We start from the raw sequence: 23,981 nt of genomic DNA, 5'->3' as shown, positions 1-23,981 counted from the left end.
ATGTTGCTCTGAGGGTTCGTTCCCATGTGGGGCAGCCCGACAGAGTGGATACCCACCCTCAAAACGTGTTGGCTTTGCAAACAACCCATCATTGGGGGAAAAAAAAAAACCTTGTATTTGGACTTGAATACTACGGTGCGGCACTTCAATCCTACATTATTAATCCCCCCCGAACACCACATACCCCAATATTCTGTAAAAAAAAAAATTTTTTTTTTCCAAATTTTTTTTTTTTTTTTTTAAACATCAGACCAGTGGGGGTTTATTTCTTTTCTTTTTTTTTTTTTCTGATCTGATGCTTTTAAGGGTAGAGGAGAAATCTGGGGTCTTAAAGACCCCAGATGTCTACATAAAGAGGAGCTGTCATGCTTTCTTGTTATTGCAAGGGATCTTTACATTTCTTGTGCTAGCAATAAAAGAATAAATAAATAAAACAAAATAAAATAAATAAATAAAATCAATAAAACATTTTTTTTTTTTATAAAGGGGCAGTGTAAAAATATATATTTTTAAAATAAAATAAATAATAATAAAACCTTTTATTTTTTTTATTTTTTTTTACCACTTAAGCCCCCGGACCAATTTGCAGCCAAAAGGACCAGGCCCCCTTTTTGCATTTCGGCGCTGCGTCGCTTTAACTGACAATTGCGCGGTCGTGGCGACGTGGCTCCCAAAACAAAATTGGCGTCTTTTTTTTCACCCCACAAATAGAGCTTTCTTTTGGTGGTATTTGATCACCCCTGCGTTTTTTTTTTTTTTTTTATGCGCTATAAACAAAAATAGAGCGAAAATTTTGAAAAAAACGCATTATTTTTTACTTTTTGCTATAATAAATATCCCCAAAAAATATATAAAAAAAAAACATTATTTTCCTCAGTTTAGGCCGATAATATTCTTCTTCTACATATTTTTGGTTAAAAAAAAAACGCAATAAGCGATTATTGATTGGTTTGCGCAAAAGTTATAGCGTTTACAAAATAGGGGATAGTTTTATAGCATTTTTATTAATATATATATTTTTTTTTTACTAACAATGGCGGCGATCAGCGATTTTTTTTTTATTGTGACTGCGACATTACGGCGGACACATCGGACATTTTTGACACATTTTTGGACCATTGTCATTTATACAGCAATCAGTGCTATTTAAATGCAGTGATTCCTGTGTAAATGGCACTGGCAGTGAAGGAGTTAACCACTAGGGGGCAGTGTAGGTTTTATGTATGATGTTATGTGTTTTTTTATTGTAGGGGGGGCGTGGCCTGGCATGTGACGTCACTGATCGTCCTTCCCTATATAAGGGAACAGACGATCGGTGACAGCCACACAGGGAAGCACGGGGAGAGGAATGTTTACACAGACCTCTCCTCGTTCTTCAGCTCTGTGACCCGATCGCGGGACACCAGCGGCAATCGGGTCCGCTAGTCCTGCAGGCCACGGAGCTCAGGACCGGGTCAGGAGCGCGGCGCCGGCCCCACGGCTGGGCACTTAAAGAGCAACGTACAGGTACGTGCTTGTGCCCAGCCGTGCCATTCTGCCGACGTACATCGGTCCTTAAGTGGTTAAAAAGCGTCTCCGCCCCCCCCCCCCCGTGCTTGAACAGACGCAGGTCACGCACACATATGTAAGTGGTGTACGCACCACACATGTGAGGTATCGCCGCAAACGTTATATCAAGAGCGATAATTCTAGTACTAGACCTCCTCTGTAACTTTAAACGGGTAACCTGTAAAAAAATGTTTAAGATGTCGCCTATGGAGATTTTTAAGTATTATAGGTTGTCGCCATTTCATGAGCGTGTGCGCAATTTTAAAGCGTGATATGTTAGGTATCTATTTTACACCATCTTTTATATTTTAGAAATAAAATGGGTTACAATTTGTGTTTTTTTTTATTTTATTTTTTTATTTGCATTAAATTCCCCCCCCCCAAAAAAATTGCATTTTAAAAACCGCTACGCAAATACCGCGTGACAAAAAAATTGCAACCGCCACGTTTTTTTATTCTCGATGGTCTTGGCTAGAAAAAACTAAAAATGTTTCTTTGCATTAAATTTTTTTCTTTGCATTAAATTTCCCCCCCCCCAAAAAAATCGCATTTTAAAAACCGCTACGCAAATGCCGCGTGACAAAAAAAATTGCAACCGCCACGTTTTTTATTTCTCGATGGTCTTGGCTAGAAAAAAATAAAAAATTTTCTTTGCATAAATTTTTTTTTCTTTGCATTAAATTCCCCCCCCCCCAAAAAAATTGCATTTTAAAAACCGCTACGCAAATACTGCGTGACAAAAAAAATTGCAACCGCCACGTTTTTTATTTCTCGATGGTCTTGGCTAGAAAAAAATAAAAAATTTTCTTTGCATTAAATTTTTTTTCTTTGCATTAAATTCCCCCCCCCCCCCCAAAAAAAATTGCATTTTAAAAAACCGCTACGCAAATACCGCGTGACAAAAAAAATTGCAACCGCCACGTTTTTTATTTCTCGATGGTCTTGGCTAGAAAAAAATAAAAAATTTTCTTTGCATAAAATTTTTTTTCTTTGCATTAAATTCCCCCCCCCCAAAAAAAATTGCATTTTAAAAACCGCTACGCAAATACCGCGTGAAAAAAAAAATTGCAACCGCCACGTTTTTTATTTCTCTATGGTCTTGGCTAGAAAAAAATAAAACATTTTCTTTGCATTTAATTTTTTTCTTTGCATTAAATTTCCCCCCCCAAAAAATCGCATTTTAAAAACCGCTACGCAAATACCGCGTGACAAAAAAAATTGCAACCACCACGTTTTTTATTCTCGATGGTCTTGGCTAGAAAAAAACTAAAAATTTTCCTTTGCATTAAATTTTTTTCTTTGCATTAAATTTCCCCCCCCCCCCAAAAAAAATTGCATTTTAAAAACCACTACGCAAATACCGCGTGACAAAAAAAATTGCAACCGCCACGTTTTTTTATTCTCGATGGTCTTGGCTAGAAAAAAAATAAAATAAAATTAGTGTCATGTATGTGTATAATATAATGTTTGGGGGTTCTAAATGATTTTTTTTAGCAAAAAATAGAGATTTTTTTAAATTATAAACAAAAAGTGTCGGAAAAGTCCTGACCTTTTGTGGCTATAAAAGGTAGGTTAATGTCCCCCGTGGCCGTGGTTGATGTCAAAAGGCATTGGTTGATGTCCCCCGTGGCCGTGGTTGATGTCAAAAGGCATTGGTTGATGTCCCCCGTGGCCGTGGTTGATGTCCCCCGTGGCCGTAGTTGATGTCAAAAGGCATTGGTCGATGTCCCCCGTGGCCGTGGTTGATGTCAAAAGGCATTGGTCGATGTCCCCCGTGGCCGTGGTTGATGTCCCCCGTGGCCGTGGTTGATGTCAAAAGGCATTGGTCGATGTCCCCCGTGGCCGTGGTTGATGTCAAAAGGCATTGGTCGATGTCCCCCGTGGCCGTGGTTGATGTCCCCCGTGGCCGTGGTTGATGTCAAAAGGCATTGGTTGATGTCGCCCCGTGGCCGTGGTTGATGTCAAAAGGCATTGGTTGATGTCCCCCCGTGGCCGTGGTTGATGTCAAAAGGCATTGGTTGATGTCCCCCGTGGCCGTGCTTGGCTTCCCACACCAATAGCTTGCATATTAGCCCTACAAATGGCCAGAGAACAAGATTTGACCCCCCTCCCACCCCCACCCCCCCCCCATAGGCTTCAATGGAGTTTGCCGCAAAACTGGCAAACTGGCAGCTTCTCTCATTCTTATGGCCAACCTTTAATGGTGGCACATTGACACTGAGCTCTTCTATCGGACTCATTCTACGGTCAATGTTTGTTGGTGAATTCGGCACGGCTTTGTGTTGGGTTATACTCCAGTGTTTGCTGTATTAAAGGGGGTCCCGGTGCTTTTGGCTATTTATGATCCCTACTGGTCATATATTTATTGGACAAGCTCGGTGTTGCCCCCGGTGAAGTGAAATGCGCCGTACCTGGCTGGACGATGTCCTGGGCTCACTCATGTCTGGCTCCTCCAGTTCAGGGAGGGAGTCGTCGTTGCTCTCCGTGTCATTACATGAGCCTGCGCCAAACACAGAGGACAGGATATTAGTGAATGATATCAGCGCTCACCCTGGACTTACACATCCGTCTGCTTTATAATCTACCTGAGTCATGCCAGAGTCATCCATACATGAGTAGGCTGAGGAGACACCAGAGGTTTTGCTGCTGGACCCGTCTTGGCACCAGACTGCCTATTTAAGTAACAGAACTGAGCAAGGAAGGACGGTCTTCAGCCTGAACCTGACTTCTGCTTTCCCATTGCTGGCCTGGCCTGCTTTTGGGCTTGCCTATGCTCTGCCTTTTGCTATTGACTTTGGCCAGTTCTCCCTGACCACAGCTTGCCCCTGCCTATTCCCAGGTTTTACCTTTCTAGTTCCCCGAGCATGGCTTGTCTCTGCTGATTCCTATTTTTGACCTTGGTCAGTTCCCGAACCACAACTTGCCTAGGCTGATTCACAGTTTTTGGCCTCGGCGAGTTCCTGACCACAGCTTGTCGTTTTGCTTATTCCCAGTTTTTGACCTCGGCTGGTTCCTGACCACAGCTTGTCGTTTTGCTTATTCCCAGTTTTTGACCTCGGCTAGATCCTGACCACAGCCTGTTGCTGCCGATTCACAGTTCTGCTAGTTCCTGACCCTTGGCTCGTCTCTGCTGATTCCCAATTTTGACCACGGCTAGTTCCTGACAACAGCTTTTCTCTGCCGATTCCTGGTTTTGACTTCAGCTAGTTCCTTACCATGACTTGCTTTTGCTCAGGGGCGTAACTATAGGGGGTGCAGCAGTCGCAACCGCCAACTGGGCCCTGTGATGCAGGGGGCCCATGCAGCCCCCTCTACATATGGCCGGCAGCAGCATAGGCAGCTAGGGGTACCAGTGCACCATGCACACGGGGGGCTGGAGGTGGAGGGTGACTAGCAGAGCTCCATGCTCGACTATCGCACTGGCTGCTCTTTAGTTGTGCATTCCCCACATGACCTGTGTCCTCGGCCGGCTCCTCGGAGTACCCCTCTCCTGCTCCATGCATTGCCGCTCAGTCCGATGTCTGTTCTCCCCAGCCAGAGTCCCGCCCCCCTGAGTCCGGCCCACACTGCACTGCATACTTCTCCTGGGTAAACAAACTTTAAGCACACAGATGCAGTGCAGCCCTATGAGAGTCGGCTCCCGGAGGACACTGCAGGCTTGTCTGCCAGCCCCCCTCCTCCCCCGTCATACACAGATGATGAAAGGTCTTTCTGGGAGATATGCTGATCGCCCGTTCAGCACACTGGATGGAGCCCAGGCCAACATGGATGAGTGCGCAGCCTACAGCTTGGTCATGGTGAGTGAAAGAACCCATCCCCCACACACCATTACTTACCCCCTCCATCTCCCCCTGGGGACAGGGACCCCTTCTCACGTGGGGACAGGGACCTCCACCTTCCCTGGGGACAGGGACCCCTTCTCACCTGGGGCAGTAACTTCATCTGCCCTGGAGAAAAGGACCTCATCTCTTCTGGGGACGGGGACCCCATCCTGCCTAGGGACAGTCCCCCAATGGGGCACCTAAAAATAAAAAAAATTAAATAAAAAAAAACATCTGATACCAGTGGTGGAACTACAGGGCTCACAAAGGTCATACCTGTGACCACGCCCTGGAGTTCCACCGCTGGACTCGGAGGGAAGGGCCCTGGCTGGGGTTCAGGGGGGCCCTTCATGGTTTCTTGCATCGGGGGCCCTGAAAGTTCTAGTTACGCCACTGCTTTTGCTGATTCCCGGGTTTGACTTTGGCTTGCCTCCCGACCACGACATTGTTTGCTACCCTGTCTACTGTCTGTCTCCTTGGCTACCGACCACTGCCTGTCCAGGCTATGCTTCCAGCCTGTTGTGTGTTCCACTGTACTGGTCAGCTGCCTTCCAGTCTATCTCTTCCTGGAGACTTTCCTGTTGGTCTGCACAAGCACCTGACAGGCAAACCTGCTTCCAGAAAAGAACATCTGTGGCCTGGACATCCGAACCCTGTGCCATCCCATTCTGTATGCTACACTTCAGGGGTGTAAGGGAAGCCTCCAGCCAGGTACATGGTACAGGTACTGGCTCACAATCAGCATTCCAATTCATCCCAAAGGTGTTCAGTAGGGTTGAGGTCAGGGTTCTGTGCAGGACACTCAAGTTCCTCCACCCCAAAACTAATATAAAAAAGTCTTTATGGAGTTGGCTTTGAACACAGAGAACAATTGCCTACAATGCCTTTTCTATGTTGTAGTTTTACCAGTACCTTTCACTGGTAACAGCTGAACTCCATCATTTGAAGGGGGTTCCAGCTACTTTGGGTCATATAGATAAGTGTGATGGTCGGGTGCGCACAAAGTGTTGGCCATACAATGTCTCAGAGGGGCAGAAATAGGAAATTGGCTACACGTAAACAGGGCCGGTGCTACCACTAGGCAAACTAGGCAGCCGCCTAGGGTGCCCTGCTGCCTAGGGTGCCCGGCCACTTGTGTTCCTACTCTCTTCTCTCTGCAGCAAGCAACTAAGTCGCAGCCGCAGCTCTGTTCGCACATGGTGTCAGAGGCGCGGCGGTGGCAGGGGACTGTGTCTGTATCCAATCTACCGCATGAATGGAAGCAAGAAAACATTCATTGATGGGCTAGTAGGCTGCATTTGATGGGCGCTGGTGAAGCTACATTGATTGGGCGCTGGTGAGGCTGCATTTGATTGGGCGCTGGAGAGGCTGCATTTGATGGGCGCTGGAGAGGCTGCATTTGATGGGCGCTGGAGAGGCTGCATTTGATGGGCGCTGGAGAGGCTGCATTTGATGGGTGCTGGTGAGGCTGAATTTGATGGGTGCTTCATTTAAAAAGTGCGGTTTACATGGGCAGGGGAAAGGGGGTGGGGTCAGGGGTGGGCGCTGGAGAGGCTGCATTTGATGGGCGCTGGAGAGGCTGCATTTGATGGGCGCTGGAGAGGCTGCATTTGATGGGCGCTGGAGAGGCTGAATTTGATGGGCGCTGGAGAGGCTGCATTTGAGGGGCGCTGGAGAGGCTGCATTTGAGGGGCGCTGGAGAGGCTGAATTTGATGGGCGCTGGAGAGGCTGAATTTGATGGGCGCTGGAGAGGTTGCATTTGATGGGCGCTGGAGAGGCTGCATTTGATGGGTGCTTCATTTAAAAAGTGTGGTTTACATGGGCAGGGGAAAGGGGGTGGGGTCAGGGGTGGGCGCTGGAGAGGCTGCATTTGATGGGCGCTGGAGAGGCTGCATTTGAGGGGCGCTGGAGAGGTTGCATTTGATGGGCGCTGGAGAGGCTGCATTTGATGGGCGCTGGAGAGGCTGCATTTGATGGGTGCTTCATTTAAAAAGTGCGGTTTACATGGGCAGGGGAAAGGGGGTGGGGTCAGGGGTGGGCGCTGGAGAGGCTGCATTTGATGGGCGCTGGAGAGGCTGCATTTGATGGGCGCTGGTGAGGCTGCATTTGATGGGCGCTGGAGAGGCTGAATTTGATGGGCGCTGGAGAGGCTGCATTTGAGGGGCCCTGGAAAGGTTGCATTTGATGGGCGCTGGAGAGGCTGCATTTGATGGGTGCTGGAGAGGCTGCATTTGATGGGTGCTTCATTTAAAAAGTGCGGTTTACATGGGCAGGGGAAAGGGGGTGGGGTCAGGGGTGGGCGCTGGAGAGGCTGCATTTGATGGGCGCTGGAGAGGCTGCATTTGATGGGCGCTGGAGAGGCTGCATTTGATGGGCACTGGTGAGGCTGCATTTGATGGGCGCTGGAGAGGCTGCATTTGATGGGTGCTGGAGAGGCTGCATTTGATGGGCGCTGAAGAGGCTGCATTTGATGGGTGCTTCATTTAAAAAGTGCGGTTTACATGGGCAGGGGAAAGGGGGTGGGGTCAGGGGTGGAGCTAGGGGGGCGGCAAAATTTGGTTTCGCCTAGGGTGTCAAAAATCCTTGCACCAGCCCTGCACGTAAACTGATCTTGCAACAGAAGTCACCTAAGGACCACAAACTTTGTCTAGTCCTATCATCTTCTTTTTTTTTTTTCTGTGGGCACCCATCCCCCAATCCCTGGGTTGTGTTACCTCTATGGCTCAGCATTTCACAGCCGCGCTGCCTCAGGAGCGGTTTGGTGATGCCCAGAAGGGTCACCTCGGAGGTATCCCTTAGGAGTGGCATCTCTTGGCCCCGGGAGGTCAGCTCACTGTCACTGGATGAACTGGGCTCAGACGGGGGGCAGGTCAGTTGGATTTTCTTTCCCACTTTTTCTTGGAGGGGAATGACTCGGGGGCACCGGCTAGTCACCGGGGTCTCTGTGCTTTGACTGGTGGCAGTAGAGCTGCTTTCTGGAACTGCTGAAATATAAAAAAAAAAAATTACAAAGGGATAATTGGGGTACTTTCGAGATCTTCTGGACAGTTAATGAGTATAAAGAGTATCCTAAAAGAAAAATTATTTTCTTATAGTTCAGAATTGACATGCAGCAGATGTGTGGTAGACAGTGGCGACCAGTCCAGGGGCGCCAGACGCATGGATTCCAATGGGTTTTTTTTTTTTAAGCACGTGATTAGAGCCAGAGGCTCTAATAGGCTTCAAAAAAGGGTGGGCTCAGGAGCGCAGAGCACTGCGCCCCGATCCCACCCAGTTGTGTAACAATTAGCGAATGAACATTCGCTATTGTCATGCTGATTCTCCTCCCGGCCAATTCGGGAAGCGGGTCATGAGACCCGTTTTCCCAATTGGCCAAAAAAAGGAGAAGCGGGCCCATTGACCTAGGAGGGAGGAGACGCACAGCCGTCGTGATACAGGGGAGAAAGACGAGACTGCCAAGATGCAGGGGAAGCCGCCGCCCCGGAGGGAAGCGCTGCCCGTGCCATAGACGGGGTCAAGCGCAGGACTCGTATCTGACCCGACCGATGGGTGCATTGCTTGGTATAATTGGGACCATTAAAGTGTGACACCATTGTTTTCCATTTCTGGCCATTTTAAAATGATCTGACAGGCAGGGTTGCCAACCCCCCGATGTGAAATTTACTGACACGACACCAAAAATTTACTGACTGTAAATTTTTCTTTACTGGCATGACAAAAAAAAAAAAATTAGTGGCAGAGCCAATTTTTTTTACTGACATGCCGGACAAAAAAAATTACCGACAGGGCCAAATTTTTACTAACAGTTCAAAAAGTTCACCAAAATGATCATTTTACAAGAAAGTCAGGTTAACATAACCCAGAACAGAGTTTCCCTTTACATCAGAGTCTGCAGTTTTCCCCTTCATATTCCAAGAGGGAACTCTGTGGGCCCTGATGAAAAAGGGAACACTGCGGACTCTGGTGTGAAGGAGAACCCTAAGGACTCTGATGTAAAGGAGGAACGCTGGGGACTCTAGTGTAAAGGGAAACTCTGATGTAAGGGGGTCTCTGGTCACCAGACCCCCCCCCCCTCCTTTACATCACAGTCAACAGAGTTCCCCTTTACATCACAGTCAACAGAGTTCCCCTTTACATCACAGTCAACAGAGTTCCCCTTTACATCAGATTGCACAGAGTTCCCCTCTATATCAGAGTCTGCAGGGTTTCCCCCCTAAAGTTAAAGGGGGAACTCTATGAACGCTGATGTAAAGGGGAACGCTGATGTAAAGGGGAACGCTGATGTAAAGGGGAACGCTGATGTAAAGGGGAACGCTGATGTAAAAGGGAAAGCTGTGGACTCTGCTGTAAAAGGGAGCTCTGATGTAAGGTGGTCTCGGGTCACCAGAGCTCCTACTACACCATGGTCCATGGCGTTCCTCTTTACATCAGAGTTCCCTCTTTATATCACAGTCAACAGAGTTCCCCTTTACATCAGATTGCACAGAGTTCCCCTCTATATCAGAGTCTGCAGGGTCTCCCCCCCTAAAGTTAAAGGGGGAACTCTATGAACGCTGATGTAAAGGGGAATTCTGATGTAAAAGGGAACGCTGCGGTCTCTGCTGTAAAAGGGAGATCTGATGTAAGGTGGTCTCGGGTCACCAGAGCTCCTACTACACCATGGTCCACGGCGTTCCTCTTTACATCAGAGTTCCCAGTTACGTCAGGGTCAGCAGAGTTCTCCTTTGTACTGTAAGGGGGAATCCTGTAGACTCTGAATTAAAGGGGAACTCTGTGGTCCCTGATTTAAGGGAGAACACTGGGAACGCTGATGTGGGGAGGAAGACTCTGGTGACCACAGACTACCTTGCACAGAGTGAATACACAAAGGTAAGAGGGGAGGTTGCTGATATCAGTGTGAAACCTTTATATCAGTGTCCCCCCTTACCTTAATGTATTCACTCCCCCTTGCATCAGTGACCCCCTCCCTCCCCCCACAAACTTTCTGTGGCCTGGCTGGAGCTGTCACTGACCTCCTCTGTTGCTCGCTCAGGTGCAGGGCAGTCAGACATGGGCTTGGTGGCTCCTCTGGTTTGATCCTCATCACTATCTCTGTCCTCTTCTCCTCCAGAGTCCACCATTTCTCCAGTGACAGTCCCGACGGGCCGGCGGCGCTCCCACTCTCGAGTCCCAGCTCCCCCTCCAGTGCTGCTGTAATTCATAAAAGGTGCCAAGAGGCGCCATGATGTCACTTCGTGCCCGCCCTCCCGTCCAAGACTACCTGTGCCCACCCTCCCGTCCAAGACTACCTGTGCCCTGCCCGAGCCCATGGCCATATTTTATTACTGGCAGCAGCTGTCCATAACAGACATTTATGGACAGTTTTGTAAATCAGCCATTTTTTTTTTTTTTTTAATTGCCCATAAAATTTACGGGCGGTTGGCAACCCTGCTGACAAGTCAATGAGATGCAAATCTTTGCAAAGAAGCTTAAAGAGGAACTTAACTCTGCCTAACTTACCCCAAAATATAACCCCCAACACTTGTCTCTGCTTTAGAAGAAAAAAAAAGCAGTAGTGTGTAATGTGGATAACCAGACTGCGATTGCATTTGTTTTATGCCTTTAGTTTTGTAATGCAAAAAATTTTTCCCAATAAAATCCGAATGAAAGAAAACATATTTACTAGACGATGGAGTCCAGCGTTGTCCTGCTTGAAGCAAAAGCTCTCCCTTTGCTCTTCTTTAGTGCCGCCATCTTTAATCGAGATCCCGCACATGTGCAGACATGCTGTTAAGCTTTGCCAGTTCTGAGGGTACCAGGTCTATGTGACCTGGCAGAGAAATCTATGGGTACCAGTCTATAAGATCTGGCAGAGAAATCTATGGCTGTACCACTTTATAGGGACCTGGCATAGAAGTCTATTGCAGCCCCAGTCTATGGGACCTGACAGAGAAGTCCATGGCTGTACCACTTTATGGGGATCTGGCAGAGAAGACTATGACACTATCAGTCTATGGGTCCTGACAGAAAAGTCTATGGGTACAGGGCTATGGGACCTGACAGAGAAGTCCATGGCTGTACCACTTTATGGGGACCATAAAGACTATGACAGTACTAGTCTATGGAACCAGGCAGAGAAGTCTTACTAGACCATGGAGTCCAGTGTTGTCTTGCTTGAAGAAAAAGCTCTCCCTTTGCCTGTCTTTTCTAGCACCGCCATCTTAATTGAGATTTGGTGCATATGCAAACACACTGCAAGGCTTTGTTGGGTCTGAGGGTACCACTCTATGAAACCTGGCAGAGAAATCTACGAGGGTACCAGTTTATGGCACCTGGCATAGAAGTCTATGACAGTACCAGTCCATGAGACCTGGCAGAGAAGTCTATGGCAGTACCAGTTTATGGCACCTGGCAAAGAAATCTATAGCTGTACCAATCTATGGGACCTGCCAATGAAGTCTATGGCAGTACCAGTCTATGGGACCTGACATAGAAGTCCATGGCAGTACCAGTCTATGGCACCTGGCAGAGAAGTCTATGGCAGTACCATTTTATGGCACCTGGCAGAGAAGTCTATGGCAGTACCAGTCTATGGGACCTGGCAGAGAAGTCTATGGCAGTACCAGTCTAAGGGACCTGCCAATGAAGTCTATGGCAGTACCAGTCTATGGGACCTGGCAGAGAAGTCTATGGCAGTACCAGTCTATGGGACCTGCCAGAGAAGTCTATGGCAGTACCAGCCTATGGGACATGGCAGAGAAGTCTATGGCAGTACCAGTCTATGGGACCTGGCAGAGAAGTCTATGGCAGTACCAGTCTATGGGACCTGGCAGAGAAGTGTATGGCAGTACCAGTCTATGGGACCCGGCAGAGGTGTATGGCAGTACCAGTCTATGGGACCTGGCAGAGAAGTGTATGGAAGTACCAGTCTATGGGACCTGGCAGAAAAGTATATGGCAGTACCAGTCTATGGGACCTGGCAATGAAGTCTATAGCAGTACCAGTCTATAGGACCTGGAAGAGAAGTCTATAGCAGTACCAGTCTTTGGGACCTGGCAGAGAAGTCTATGGCAGTACCAGTCTATGGGACCTGGCAGAGAAGTCTATAGCAGTCAAAGTCTATGGGACCTGGCAGAGAAGTATACGGCAGTACCAGTCCATGGGACCTGGCAATGAAGTCTATGGCAGTACCAGTCTATGGGACCTGGCAGAGAAGTATATGGCCGTACTAGTCTATGGGACCTGGCAATGAAGTCTATGGCAGTACCAGTCTATGGGACCTGGCAGAGAAGTCAATAGCAGTACCAGTCTTTGGGACCTGGCAGAGAAGTCTATGGCAGTACCAGTTTATGGCACCTGGCATAGAAGTCCATGGCAGTACCAGTCTATGGCACCTGGCAGAGAAGTCTATGGCAGTACCATTTTATGGGACCTGCCAATGAAGTCTATGGCAGTACCAGTCTATGGGACCTGGCAGAGAAGTCTATGGCAGTACCAGTCTATGGGACCTGCCAATGAAGTCTATGGCATTACCAGTCTTTGGGACCTGGCAGAGAAGTCTATGGCAGTACCAGCCTATGGGACCTGCCAGAGAAGTCTATGGCAGTACCAGCCTATGGGACATGGCAGAGAAGTCTATGGCAGTACCAGTCTATGGGACCTGGCAGAGAAGTGTATGGCAGTACCAGTCTATGGGACCCGGCAGAGAAGTGTATGGCAGTACCAGTCTATGGGACCTGGCAGAGAAGTGTATGGAAGTACCAGTCTATGGGACCTGGCAGAGAAGTATATGGTAGTACCAGTCTATGGGACCTGGCAATGAAGTCTATAGCAGTACCAGTCTTTGGGACCTGGCAGAGAAGTCTATGGCAGTACCAGTCTATGGGACCTGGCAGAGAAGTCTATAGCAGTCAAAGTCTATGGGACCTGGCAGAGAAGTATACGGCAGTACCAGTCTATGGGACCTGGCAATGAAGTCTATGGCAGTACCAGTCTATGGGACCTGGCAGAGAAGTCTATGGCAGTCAAAGTCTATGGGACCTGGCAGAGAAGTATATGGCAGTACCAGTCTATGGGACCTGGCAATGAAGTCTATGGCAGTACCAGTTTATGGCACCTGGCATAGAAGTCTATGGCAGTACCAGTCTATGGGACCTGCCAATGAAGTCTATAGCAGTACCAGTTAATGGAACCTGGCAGAGGAGTCTATGGAAGTACCAGTTTATGGAACCTGACATAGAAGTATATAGCAGTACCAGTCTATGGGACCGGGCAGAGAAGTCTAGGGCTGTATCAGTCTATGGGACCTGGCAGAGAAGTGTATGGCAGTACCAGTCTTTGGGACCTGGCAGAGAAGTATATGGCCGTACTAGTCTATGGGACCTGGCAATGAAGTCTATGGCAGTACCAGTCTATGAGACCTGGCAGAGAAGTCTATAGCAGTACCAGTCTTTGGGACCTGGCAGAGAAGTCTATGGCAGTACCAGTCTTTGGGACCTGGCAGAGAAGTCTATGGCAGTACCAGTCTATGGGACTTGGCAGAGAAGTATATGGCAGTACCAGTCTATGGGACCTGGCAATGAAGTCTATGGCAGTACCAGTCTATGGGACCTGGCAGAGAAGTCTATGGCAGTACCAGTCTATGGGACCTGGCAGAGAAGTCTATGGCCGTACCAGTCTTTGGGACCTGGCAGAGAAGTCTATGGCAGTACCAGCCTATGGGACCTGACAGAGAAGTCTATGGCAATACCAGCCTATGGGACCTGCCAGTGAAGTGTATGGCAGTACCAGCCTATGGGACCTGGCAGAGAAGTCTATGGCAGTCAAAGTCTATGGGACCTGGCAATGAAGTCTATGGCAGTACCAGTTTATGGCACCTGGCATAGAAGTCTATGGCAGTACCAGTTTATGGCACCTGGCAGAGAAGTCTATAGCAGTACCAATCTATGGGACCTGCCAATGAAGTCTATAGCAGTACCAGTCTATGGGACCTGGCAGAGGAGTCTATGGAAGTACCAGTTTATGACACTAGCCATTGGATGGTTTGACAGTTTGGTCGAGAGCACAACCTATGGGAGTGTTACATTTCCGGCATTTGCTGGAAATTAAACTGTATTACCACAATAGGACCACTAGATGTAGGCAGTGGGTATATTGGGTATTTATTCCTTATGATCCTAAGCTCTATCTAGTGGCCGTAATGCAGTATGTTTCTATGGCGTGTGAATGAAAGCAGAAGTAAACCCATCCATAAAACAGTTTAATTTCCAGCAAATGCCGGAAATGTAACACTCCCATAGGTTGTGCTCTCGACCAAACTGTCAAACCATCCAATGGCTGGTGTCATAACTGATCACATGTGCAGCATCATGGCAGTTGTAGATTAAAATGCTTGAAAGAAACTCGACCTGGAGAGAAAATGGCGATTTTGCCCCATTTGCACAAAACGAATATGCATGCAGTTTCACAGGATGAATAGCCCTACCTTTCTTAAGTTCCACTTTAAATAATATTATTCCATAGGGATGGTTGCAAAGTCAAAGGCGGGGTTTCAGACTTGCATGCAAACTTACCAGAGGAAAGCCTTTTGGTTCCCAGCATTTCAGAGGCAGCCAGAGGTCTGACCACTTTTTGGTCATGAAGACTACCACCAGGTATGGGGGTAGGAGATTTTGCAGGAGGCACTTTGCTTACAGGGGAGCGAGGCTTTATTGTGTCCAGACTCTTTTCGGTAGAGGGCATTGCAGCTTCGGCACGGGGAGTTACATGCATGGAAAGGGGGAATTCATTGTCAGTTTCTGACAGCTTGACCTGGTAATTCACCTTGCTGCTGCACCGCTCTGCCTGAGACTTCTTGGAAGCCCCCACATCACTCAAATAACTGCTCTTTACACATCTGTCCTGTTCTGTGCTATACACCTTAGATTGCCTTGGTGATTCGCGTAATAACGAATCATTGACACAGCAAATGTTCTCTACTGTCTTCTGATGAGTGTTAAGTCTCTCTTGGGCATGATCTTCCTCAGAAGAAGTACTACCACCACTCATGAAGACCATGGAGGCCCTTCCTAGAAGGCTCCTATCTGAGCTAGATGCTGTAGATGTTCCTTCAGAGAGTGCCGGCTTGTCTAGACGTCCTTCAACATCCTCTTGTTTTTTCTCCAGAGTATTAATATTTTCCTGCTCAAAAAACTCTCCATCGTTGACCTTGGATGTAGCAAATGATACACCGGTCTCATCATTGTCTACAACCTTGACCGTTGAGGGCCCGCTTGTGATTGCTTCTGAAGGACTACATCGAATGCATTGATCAAAAGTCTCTGTTTTACCAAAGGACCCTTGCAGCAACTTACTCATCTCTAGAATGTTGCTGGACATCTCCATTGTAGGCTTAGAAGCTACATCAAAAAAGGCACTGTCAGATCGTGGATGAACATCACGTCTTGAGATGCTAGATGACGTAGGCTCTGTATCCACCAACTGTGGCGATTGTTCTGGGGTTTTAGTAGCAGCTTGCTTTGACCTATCAATCATCTCAGACAAGGAATCATCATAATTAGTATCTAATTTAGAAACAGCACAAAAGTTTTTATCTACATTGTGTTTGGGAAGTGTTTGGTATTCCTGGATCTCTGATTGATCTATAGAGTCTTTGGCATCTCTGGAAGGGGTGGTTTTCATGGGTTCAATCATTGCAAGCAGCTCCTTTTCGACTAACTGTCCAGTGAAAGGGGTATTTGATTGTACTGACGTACAACTAGGAAATAACTCTTCTTGGGTGGACTTGTCTAAATTCTTTACAGATTTTTTAATAATGGGTTCTTGGTTCTCAAGACTCTGAAACTTGCTTTCTAAACACGCAGCTTCACTTGCCCTGTTACAGCTAGCAACATAACCATCACTGAGCTGACTGTTTTTTGTTGCATTCAGCTTGTGTTCTGATTGGGTAACAGCAGGCTCCTGCTTTTCACTGATTATCTCCAAATTACTTTCATACACTGAGTTGTTCTTCAGCCCAGTGTTCAAGGAAACTTCCTGCTGTAATTCTGCGTTGTCACCATGGAGGGCGCTCTGCTGGCCATGTGGTTCTTTGCAAATAGAGCAATCCTCTTCATCTTTGGACTCTTCCATTTCCAATTTTGTGGAATTTTCGTTTTCTATGGAAAATGTTTCCTGCGTCTGATGTTGAAGAATGACTATGGTAGTTCCATCACTGACCGGAATGTCAGGTTGTAAAGAATAGGGGCATTTTTCGGGAGTGCCTTCAACTTCACCAATTATTTGGCCATTTTCTGTTGTCTCTTCAAGTTTGTTACCTCTCCAGGATTCAAAAGATTTTTCGGGAGTGCCTTCAACTTCATCAATTGTTTGGGCATTTTGTGTTGCATCTTCGTTTTTGTTACATCTCCAGGATTCAAAAGATTTATCAGGAGTGCCTTCAACTTCATCAATTGTTTCGGCATTTTCTGTTGCGTCTTCGTGTTTGTTACCTCTCCAGAATTCGAAGGCTTTTTCGGGAGTGCCTTCAACTTCACCAATTGTTTTGGAGTTTTCTGAGGATTCAAAAGATTTTTCGGGAGTGACTTCAACTTCATCAATTGTTTGGGCATTTTCTGAGGATTCAAAAGATTTTTCGGGAGTGACTTCAACTTTGCCAATTGTTTGGACATTTTCTGTTGCGTCTTCGTGTTTGTTACCTCTCCAGAATTCGAAGGCTTTTTCGGGAGTGCCTTCAACTTCACCAATTGTTTGGGCGTTTTCTGAGGATTCAAAAGATTTTTCGGGAGTGACTTCAACTTCGCCAATTGTTTGCACATTTTCTGTTGCGTCTTCGTGTTTGTTACCTCTCCAGAATTCGAAAGCTTTTTCGGGAGTGCCTTCAACTTCACCAATTGTTTGGGCATTTTCTGTTGCCTCTTTATGTTTGTTACATCTCCAGGATTCAAAAGATTTTTCGGGAGTACCTTCAACTTCACCAATTGTTTGGGCGTTTTCTGTTGCCTCTTCGTGTTTTTTACATCTCCAGGATTCAAAAGACTCTGTTGCTTGATCTTCAGGGCAAGCTGACTGAGAAGTTACATGGTGTGTTTTTGTGGATGAAGCTTTGTCTACCTCTTCGCTTTTGGTTTCAGCCATATTTTCATTGGTTGACTCTGAACAGTTTAGTCGGTTTTGTTCTGGGTGGTTCCTCAGTTGAGCATTGCCTTCACTTGATTTAGAAGTTTTCTCACAAGTAGTGGAAACAAAAGTTTCTTCTTTATACTTATCATAAACCAGCAATGTTTCCATCTCATCAGTTTCACCAGTAACTTGTACTGAAAACTCATTGGTATCATATTTTTCATGAACGTTGGCACTGGTATGTAAAGTGCTATTTGCCTCAGAACTTGCTTCCGTGATGCTTTCATCAACATTTGTGTTGTCTGCTTTTACTTCTTGACTCTTTAAATCATTGATGTAAGATGACTGGTTTGCAATGTAATTAGCAGCTTCTTCCTGTTGTCTGTAAATCTCAGCAAGGATGGACGAGCGATCTAGAAACATGACATCTTCTGAATCTTCTCCTGAGTCGTAACATGCAAACACGCACTCTTCTTCAGGCAGATCTTCTAAAGGGGCATCCTGTAATATTTCAGCCTCAGTTGCTGTATCTTGAGTTCGTAGTTCCATGATCTTTAGGTTCTTGCATTCTTCAAAGTCATCTGAATCCACAGTGAAACGAGTGCACGTTGCATTTTCTTCTGCCTGTTGCTGTGGTTTCTCAATATCTTCTTCACACTGGTCTGCAAAATAATTCCCATCTTCGGGAAGCCTTACACCCAAAGAGGTCTGCCTTCCGCTTTCATTTCTTTCTCTGTGTTCATCCAGTAGACTTTGTGGAGTGGTGTTTAATGGTGGAAAAGAATCTAACTCTTCATCGGTGTCAAAACAGGCGATTAAACATTCCCCAACATTCCCAATCCCCGCTTTAAGGACCAGGTCCATTTCTGACGATGACGTGGACTGTTGTTCTACTGGGCTGTCGGACCAGGTTCTTATAGCGCCATGTCTTTCTTCTAGTCTCTGTGAGGCATCTGGACTTTCGAAATGTGGCTCAAGCTCTGAAGTTACAACTAAGGTGCTTCTGATGGGTTCTTGAGGTGCATTGCTGGTGCTGGAGTCTTCAAGTTCGCTTGAACTGTCTTGAATAGTACAAGACTCCTTAGACTCTGAGAGTGGAAAATCTTGGGCTAATGAATATGATGCTCCATGCTCCTCATCACTATTTAATTCTTCTTCATCTTCCATTGTGACGGACTCTTCATTCACCCCAGAAGTTACTGCTACAATTTTTTGCACATTTTCACCAGCATCTCCACAGCTGATGTCAAGAGCTGCATAAACGGCACCCTCCTCATCGGTCTCTGACATGTCAGAAGACGTTTCCATCTCGCTCTCGCATCCAGAATTGGATGAGTCATGTTGGGATTTAGCCGCGGCTTCGTCGGCATCGGGGGCAGAATCGGTCGTTACAGCATACGGCTCCGTGCTGTACCTTTTCTCATCTTCTTCCGCGTTGTAGGATGCTGAATCCGAGGACTCCGAAGTGTCGTCTTGATAGGCAAATGATTCATCCACCCCTTCGTTAATCGAAGTTTCGGATAAGGAATGCAGATAGGAAGCCGAGGTGCTATCTTCGTTGTCGTCCTCCTTATCTTCTTCTTCTTCTGCTTCCCCACAGACGACCTCACTTTCCGCCGTCTCTCCTTGAGGGAACAATGTGATCTCCATGGACTCTGCTTCAAAAATCAAACTTCCCTGGAAAGGCAGCATAAAAGCGGGAATCATGTGATCGTTTTCAGGACCGGGCATGCTAGCCCTCAATAGCTCTGCGGACCTTATATCTGGGCTTGCGGCTTGCAGTGCACCATCAGCATCTGCAGAACAGCTCGCCTGCTGTAGTACCTCATGCACGAAGGTGCTGCTGGCGTTAATAAATTCAGGACATAATGGGATGCTAGTAAAAGAAGGTGCAAAATCCGTCTCCCATTCATCTTCATCTTCTGCACTGGAATGTTCATCACTAGGATACCCATCCAAGAGCTCCTCATTTTCTGGAGAGAAATCATCTGGATCTATATCTCGTTCATAGAGTTCAGGAATATCTTCATCTTCGAGCATATCTGGAGACATACAGCATGGGTCCTCAGAAATACTTTCTTCATGGGCGATCAGGTTATCTGGGTAAGGGATTGGAGATTCAACTGTTTCAACCTCGCCCATCAAATTGGGGGAATATGATGGTGAACCACTAGTGGCGGATGAGGCCCAACTACCACCTTCTGCGGTGAAGTAGGATCCTGATGGGGATGTAGGGGGAGAGGACATGTTGTCATTTTCTATATCTACCTGCTCATCGTGTAAAGCATTTTTGGAACCGGGATAGTGTTTAAACTGGGTGTAGATGCTTTTAATTGGCGTGGAAGGAGCCGTGGTGTATGGGTCTGTATCTGTAAAACATGCGGGGTTGATCTGTAATGAATGAATATTACTCTCTCTAATTCTGCTGGGTGACTCTTTGGTGGGTTTAAGAAAGGAAGGCACATCAGCTACGGCTTCACCCTGAGAAAATAAGCCACCTTTCAAAACATACTCTTGACACATTTCGTTCGATTCAAAGTGCAAATCGTCCAGAGACTCAATGGCTTCGTGATCACTTTCGTTCTCCAAATTCTCCTCCAAAATTTCAGCTTTAGGGTGACGTAAGTGCATCGTTGCTTCATCCAAGGTGTCCCCAGAAGCTTCCTCATACTCAGCTATGATGTTGTGCCCCCTGCTGGCAGACCCCGCTTCCTCGTTGCTACAAGAAGTCTCTTCCCCCATTACAATTCTTGTATCGAGCGTGTCCAGGGTTGGGGTCTCAGCGGGGCAATGTTCTGCAGCCTCTTCTAAGTCTTGCTCCCGAGATACCAGGGCCTTATCTGCTGCCTCGGTGGCCAGGTGAAGGATTCCAGTGGCTTGCCCAGGCTGTGACTCGCTGCTGGCTCCTTCAGGTTGAGGCCGGTCTCCTTCTTTGGCCTGCAGGTAAGCAGCAGACACCAGTGCTTTGTCGGCGGTGGTGCCTACGGGGCTCACAATTGGAGATTCCTCTAGAGGGCTCAGGCTTTTGGGGGTTGCAGAGTCGCTACACGGGGTTGAAGCTATGGAAGAAGCCGGTGATAAACCTGTGAGGAAAAAAAATATAAAAAAAAAAGAATTTTAATAATTCACAAATGAAGCAAATTCAAGAATGTGGAGTGGTTACTAGATTAGGGTGTATGCATAGATTACAGCGCCTTGAAAAAGTATTCATACCCCTTGAAGGAATCTTTCACATTTTGTCATGTTACAACCAAAAACGTAAATTTATTTTATTGGGATTTTATGTGATAGACCAACACAAAGTGGTACATAATTGTAAAGTGGAAGGAAAATGATAAATGGCTTTCAATTTTTTTTACTAATAAATATGTGAAAAGTGTGGAGAGGGGCATTTGTTTTCAGCCCCCTTTACTCCGATACCCCTAACTAAAATCTAGTGGAACCAATTGCTTTCAGAAGCCACCTAATTAGTAAATAGAGTCCACCTGTGTGTCATTTAATCTCAATACAATACAATATAATGTTCTGTGAAGCCCTCAGAGGTTTGTTAGAGAACCTTAGTGAAGGCCAAGGAACACACCAGACAGGTCAGGGATAAAGTTGTGGAGAAGTATAAAGCAGGGTTAAGTTATAGAAAAAAAAATCTCCCAAGCTTTGACCATCTCACGGAGCTCTGTTCAATCCATCATCGGAAAATGGAAAGAGTATGGGCACAACCGCAAACCTACCAAGACATGGCCGTCCTCCTAAACTGACCGGGCCGGGCAAGGAGAGCATTCATCAGAGAAGAGCCAAGAGGTCCATGGTAACTCTGGAGGAGCTGCAGAGATCCACAGCTCAGGGGGGAGAATCTGTCCACAGGACAACTATTAGTCGTCTCTCCACAAATCTGCCCTTTATGGAAGAGTGACAAGAAGAAAGACATTGGAGAAAGAAAGTCATAAGAAGTCCTGTTTGTAGTTTGTGAGAAGCCATGTGGGGGAGGGGGCAGCAAACATGTGGAAGAAGGTGCTCTGGTCAGAGGAGACCAACATTGAACTTTTTGTCCTAAAAGCAAAATGCTATGTGGGAGGAAAACAAACACCGCCCATCCCCCTGAACACTCCATCCCCACTGTGAGACATGGTGGTGGCAGCATCATGTGGTGGGGATGGTTTTCTTCAGCAGGGACAGGGAAACTGGTCAGAGTTGATGGGAAGATGGATGGAGACAAATACAGGACAATTTTTAGAAGAAAACCTGTTAGAGTCTGTAAAAGACTTGAGACCGGGGCGGAGGTTCACTTTCCAGCAGGACAACGACCCGAAACATCCAGCCAGAGCTACAATGGAATGGTTTACATCAAAGCATTGACTCAGGGGGGCGCCATACAAATGCCCCCACACTTTTCACGTATTTATTTGTATCATTTATCATTTTCCTTCCAGTTCACAATTATGTTCCACTTTGTGTTGGTCCATCACATAAAATCCCAATAAAATACATTTACGTTTTTGGTTGTAACATGACAAAATGTGGGAAATTTCAAGGGGTATGAATACTTTTTCAAGGCACTGTACATACAAATACATACAAGTGATATACATACATACATACAACATACAGGTCTTTGACTTGATAAGGGACTGTTTTCTATGACATATTATATGGTTGCGGTAGAACGGCCTTTGTGAGTACATCTGTACATTTTTTTGTTAATAAATGGTGTTTGAGGTAATGCGAGTGCACTGTTCAAGTTTAAGATGGACATTTGCAAAAGATTGGGAATGGGATGAGAACATACTGAGGACGACATACATGGAGTCAGTGGCGTAACTACCAGGGTCGCAAAGGTCGCACTTGCGGGCCAAGACCTGGCGTTCCGCCACCGTGAAGGGGCCTGAAGACAGCAGGAAGGGGGCCCACTGCAGAACATGTGAAAGGGTACCGGCTGTGAGACTGTAAGGCTCCATTCACACTGCTGCAGCCCCAAAGTCGTGCCCCTTGCTTGCGACATTACTGATTTAACATTGCAGTCTGTGGCACTCAAATTGCACCAAAGTCACAGAAAAGTAGCGCAGGAGCCTTCTTTTATGTATCGCTGCGACTTGAGTCGCATTGATTGCGATGGCACCCATTGAAGTGAATGTGTTTTGACTTGTCGTGCGACTTTAGTAGGAACTGGGGGCCCATAAAAGGGCACCCGAAAAGGGAGTAAAGGGCCCCAGGATTAGTAGGAAGGGCCGAAGGCTCAGAGGCAGGGGCCCTAGGACCGCAGTACTGATGAAAAGGGCCCAGGCGCAGTGGCGGCCTGTAAGCGTGCTGCCCCTAATATACATGCGGGGAGCCAGACACATTCACTCCAATGGGTTTTTTTTTTTTTTAAGCACGTGATTAAAGACTGAGGCTCTAATTGGCTTTAAAAAAAAAAGGGTGGGCTCAGGTGCAGAGCACTGTGCCCCAAGCACACCCACTTGTGTGACAATAGCGAATGAATATTCACTCATTATCTACCTGAATCTCCTCCCAGCCAATCAGGAAGCGGGTCCTGAGACCCATCACCCGATTGGCCGAATGGAGAGGTGATTCGTTTGGCTGCCTAGGAGGAGGAGGGAGGAGACGCACGGCGTGATGCAGGGGAGGAGGAGACGCAGCGGAAGCCGCCACCCGGTGGAGGAGCGCTGCCCGCGACCTACATGGGCTAAGTGCGGGGCCGGCGAAACCGACAGCGGGGGGTGTGTTTGCTGGCACCCCTCCCTAAAATTATACCACCACCTGCCACTACCCAGGTGGTCAGGAAGGCCCTCCATGATTTCTTGCACTGGGGAAGGCCCTGAAGGTTCTATATACACCTCCGCATGGAGTCCTCTGAAGATGGAGGGCTAGCCGGACACAATGCAGGTTCCAACGAACTCTCTATTATGGGACTTGAATAACCAAAACCTCACATCTGGCTGACCTCCCAGTGAATATACATGTAGCAGTGGGCTCCTGAAGATCACCCGCTATGTTTTTCAAAGTTAAACCTTTACCCAGACTATAGTTTGGTTTGGGCCTATTTGTCTAAATTAGACTTTTGTGTCAGTCTGACTGGGCTGTGAAATGTTCAGCCTGGCCACAAGGGGGCACTGCTCTCTGGTGGAGGCGTGGAACTATGGTCTAGTCAGGAGTTTGGTTACTCTGTTTCGGAGTCAGGTCAGTGGGAGTGACCCTCTCTCTGTGCCCTCTGGGAGAGGGTATTTAAAACACGGACGTCACGTGGTTCGGGGTTCCGGTCCAGTATGAAGTGTTGAGTACTTTGTCCTGGTCCTCCTGACCAGCCCCCAGGAAGGCTATGGCCTGGGGTGTGAATCCACCCAACATTAATGCCTCGGGGCTGGCTAGCCCAAGGCAGGTAAACTAAAGGAGGATTCTGAGGTGGTTGGGTGCCGTCTCCGGTTCGGGAGAGACCCATTGAACTTCAAGCATTCCAGGGGAGGTCTCTTTAGAAGAACACCACAAGAGAGTTTGGTTTTCTTAAGAAGAGCCTGGAA

At 47.1% G+C, this 23,981-nt stretch overlaps 1 protein-coding gene across 2 annotated transcripts in view; it reads right to left on the bottom strand.

The window, feature by feature from the left end:
• LOC143997766 (uncharacterized) overlaps positions 1–23,981 on the bottom strand; it is an 81,125-nt gene that overhangs the window by 36,637 nt on the left and 20,507 nt on the right. The window contains exons 2-4 of one of the 2 annotated variants that reach the window (XM_077493556.1): positions 14,922–20,552; positions 8,085–8,351; positions 3,960–4,048 (exon numbers count right to left, since the gene is read on the bottom strand). In XM_077493556.1, coding sequence (XP_077349682.1) covers positions 3,960–4,048; positions 8,085–8,351; positions 14,922–20,552 — 5,987 coding nt within the window. Of the gene's footprint in view, positions 1–3,959; positions 4,049–8,084; positions 8,355–14,921; positions 20,553–23,981 lie in introns of both variants that reach the window. The other variant, XM_077493555.1, reaches the window with a different exon arrangement.

The sequence above is a fragment of the Lithobates pipiens genome, unplaced genomic scaffold (assembly GCF_037356315.1).
Source record: "Lithobates pipiens isolate NorthernLeopardFrog02 unplaced genomic scaffold, aLitPip1_a1.2 Scaffold_19, whole genome shotgun sequence".
NCBI lineage: Eukaryota > Metazoa > Chordata > Amphibia > Anura > Ranidae > Lithobates > Lithobates pipiens.
The sequence above is the reverse complement of the archived record's forward strand: the minus strand, read 5'-3'. Positions and strand labels throughout refer to the sequence as shown.